Source organism: Arachis duranensis, chromosome 9, assembly GCF_000817695.3.
Source record: "Arachis duranensis cultivar V14167 chromosome 9, aradu.V14167.gnm2.J7QH, whole genome shotgun sequence".
Taxonomy (NCBI): domain Eukaryota; kingdom Viridiplantae; phylum Streptophyta; class Magnoliopsida; order Fabales; family Fabaceae; genus Arachis; species Arachis duranensis.
Genome location: NC_029780.3, coordinates 105,463,364 through 105,465,846, shown reverse-complemented (window position 1 = coordinate 105,465,846; position 2,483 = coordinate 105,463,364). Strand labels below are relative to the sequence as shown.

The following is a 2,483-nucleotide window of genomic DNA, read 5'->3' as shown; positions in this document are numbered from 1 at the left end:
GAGCTGGATATAATTAGTTATGGAGTGTGTCAAAATTGCAAGTTATAAATTTAAAATAAATGGTAAACTATCTAAAAGGAAAAAGGCTCAAAGATGTCTGAGACAAGGTGATCCATTATCATCATACCTTTCATAATGGCAGCAGAGGTTTTCACAGCACTCATAGAGAAAGCACAAAGGAAAGGACGTATTTTAGGCATCAAACTTGCCCAAACGGCACCAATTATCACCCATCTTCTGTTTGCAGACAATTGCATTCTCTTTGCAGAAGATAAAGAAGAGGATTTATATCAAAGCATCTTAATTCTGAATAGATACACGGATTCATCGGGACAAAAGATAAATTTAGAATAATCGGGCATAGTGTTTGGACAGCAGGTAGCAATCCAGACAAGGGTTAATATAGAAGAGATAATGGGCATGCAATCTTGGAAAAATCCGAAAAAATATCTCGGATTACCAGCACATTGGGGAAGGTCAAAGAACAAAGCATTGGCATGGCTAGAAGAAAGGATAGAAAACAAAATTGAAGGGTGGAAAGAACGTCTGCTTAATCAGGCAGACAAAGAGACCTTGATTAAAGCAGTAATTCAAGTCATACCCAGCTATGCTATGAGTATTATCTCGCTGCCCAAAAGCTTTTGCTAAAGAATAGGATCAAAAATTGCTAGATTTTGGTGGGTAAATCCTGAAAGAGAAGGGGATACACTGGAAGAGCTGGAGCAAGGTTTGCAAAAGCAAAAGGGATGGTGGTCTAGGTTTCAGGGACTTACAGCGTCAGAATCTAGCCTATTTGGCCAAGCAAGGATGGAGAGTGGTTGAGAATCCAAATGCAAAATAGGTAAAAATTGTAAAAGCTATATATTTTAAGGATAGTGATTTTTGGGATGCAAATGTCGCAAGTGGGGCATCATGGACTTGGAGGAGTCTTATTCATGGCAGGGATTTCTTGAGAAGGAATGGGAGATGGAGTATTAGAAAGGACTCAAGAGTAAAGATATGGAAAGACAACTGGGTTATGGGTATGGGTAAGATCCTTAGGAGTAGAAATCAGTCAGTGGACAGAGTAAACGAGCTAATCATCGAGGGAGAAGGGTGGAAACAAGAAAAGATAACAGACTTATTTCCTAGCAGGGACATAAGCAACAAAATTCTACAAATGCCCATAAGTTTACTGAGGATCAAAGACAGATTAATATGGCCTTTCAGATGGGATGGAGGCTAAACACTGTTAAAACAGGATATCATGTGGCAAAGAAGAAAAAACAAGATAGTAAGGAAGCGGGACCTTCAACAAGCACCAATATGGCTGATCTTTGGAAAGAGATATGGCTAATGCACATTCCTTCGAAGATAAGAATGTTTTTATGGAAAGTTGCACATGATATAATACCAGTATATAATAACCTTTTTAAAAAGAAAATAACTAATACTCTTATTTGTCGAATCTGCAGGGAAGAAATAGAGACCACAGAACACGCAATTTTTGTGTGTCCGTGGACCAGAGCAGCGTGGTTTGGTGCACAGAGTCAGTGTTTACCAACACCTAAAACAGTCAAGTCATTTTCAGAATGGTTGCTTGAAATTACAGGAAAATTAGAGGACAAGGGAAGGAAGAGGCAGAGAACCTAATTGGAAGAATTGGAGTGCTAAGTTGGTAGATTTGGAAAACGAGAAACTAGACTATATTTCAAAACACTATTCCCAATCCTAGTGCTAACATCATCAGAGATAAAATCCTAGATTTAGAAATCAGGGAAGCAATGCAAAAAAAAGAGCAGCTTGAACAAAACCAGAACAAGAGTATAAGCAGAAGGAACAGTACCTGGAGACCTCCACCGGGAAACTGGCTGAAGGCCAACGTAGAAGCTGCGTATAGAAGATCAAAAGCGGTGGGAGCAATTGCAGTTGTAATTTGGGATAACTCAGGGCGACTGTTATTAGGAGAATCAATGAGAATCATAGCTCACTCTAGCCTAGCTGCAGAGGCAGAAGCAATGAGAAGGGCGCTAATTTTAGCTACAAATTTTAATCTGGAGCAAATCCTAATAGAGTCAGACAATTTACCTCTCGTGCAAGAAGTGAAATCGAAAACTTATATAGCAGAGGTGGAACCGATTCTTCGAGATATTCTTCTCCTGGCCGAAAGTCTTCCCAATTGTGGCTTCACATGGGTTCCTAGAGAGGGAAACAAAATTGCAGATGGAGTGACAAAATGTTCCCTAATAGGCCAACTAGAAGAAAACTGGAGATGGAATCCCCAAGAGAGATAGCAGAGCAACTGAGGAGGGAGGCTACTAACCAAAAGAGATATTCCAATCGAAGCCATTTACTAGGCGAGACTCAAAACACAGTGAATTCTGAATTTCAGAGGCAAGGAAATATGAATTTTGCAGAATCACTGCGGCGGAGAGACCTAATGCCAAATTCGGGAACTCTACACTCCCTCTCATCCATCAACGGTCCTCATGTGGCATCGCCGA

At 40.2% G+C, this 2,483-nt stretch overlaps 1 protein-coding gene across 1 annotated transcript; it reads left to right on the top strand.

Moving 5' to 3' along the window:
- Positions 1–1,763: 1,763 nt before the first annotated feature.
- LOC107466614 (uncharacterized) lies at positions 1,764–2,273 on the top strand. The gene has a single exon (XM_016085607.1). The coding sequence runs from the start codon at positions 1,764–1,766 to the stop codon at positions 2,271–2,273; it is 510 nt and encodes a 169-aa protein (XP_015941093.1).
- The last annotated feature ends 210 nt before the right edge of the window (positions 2,274–2,483 follow it).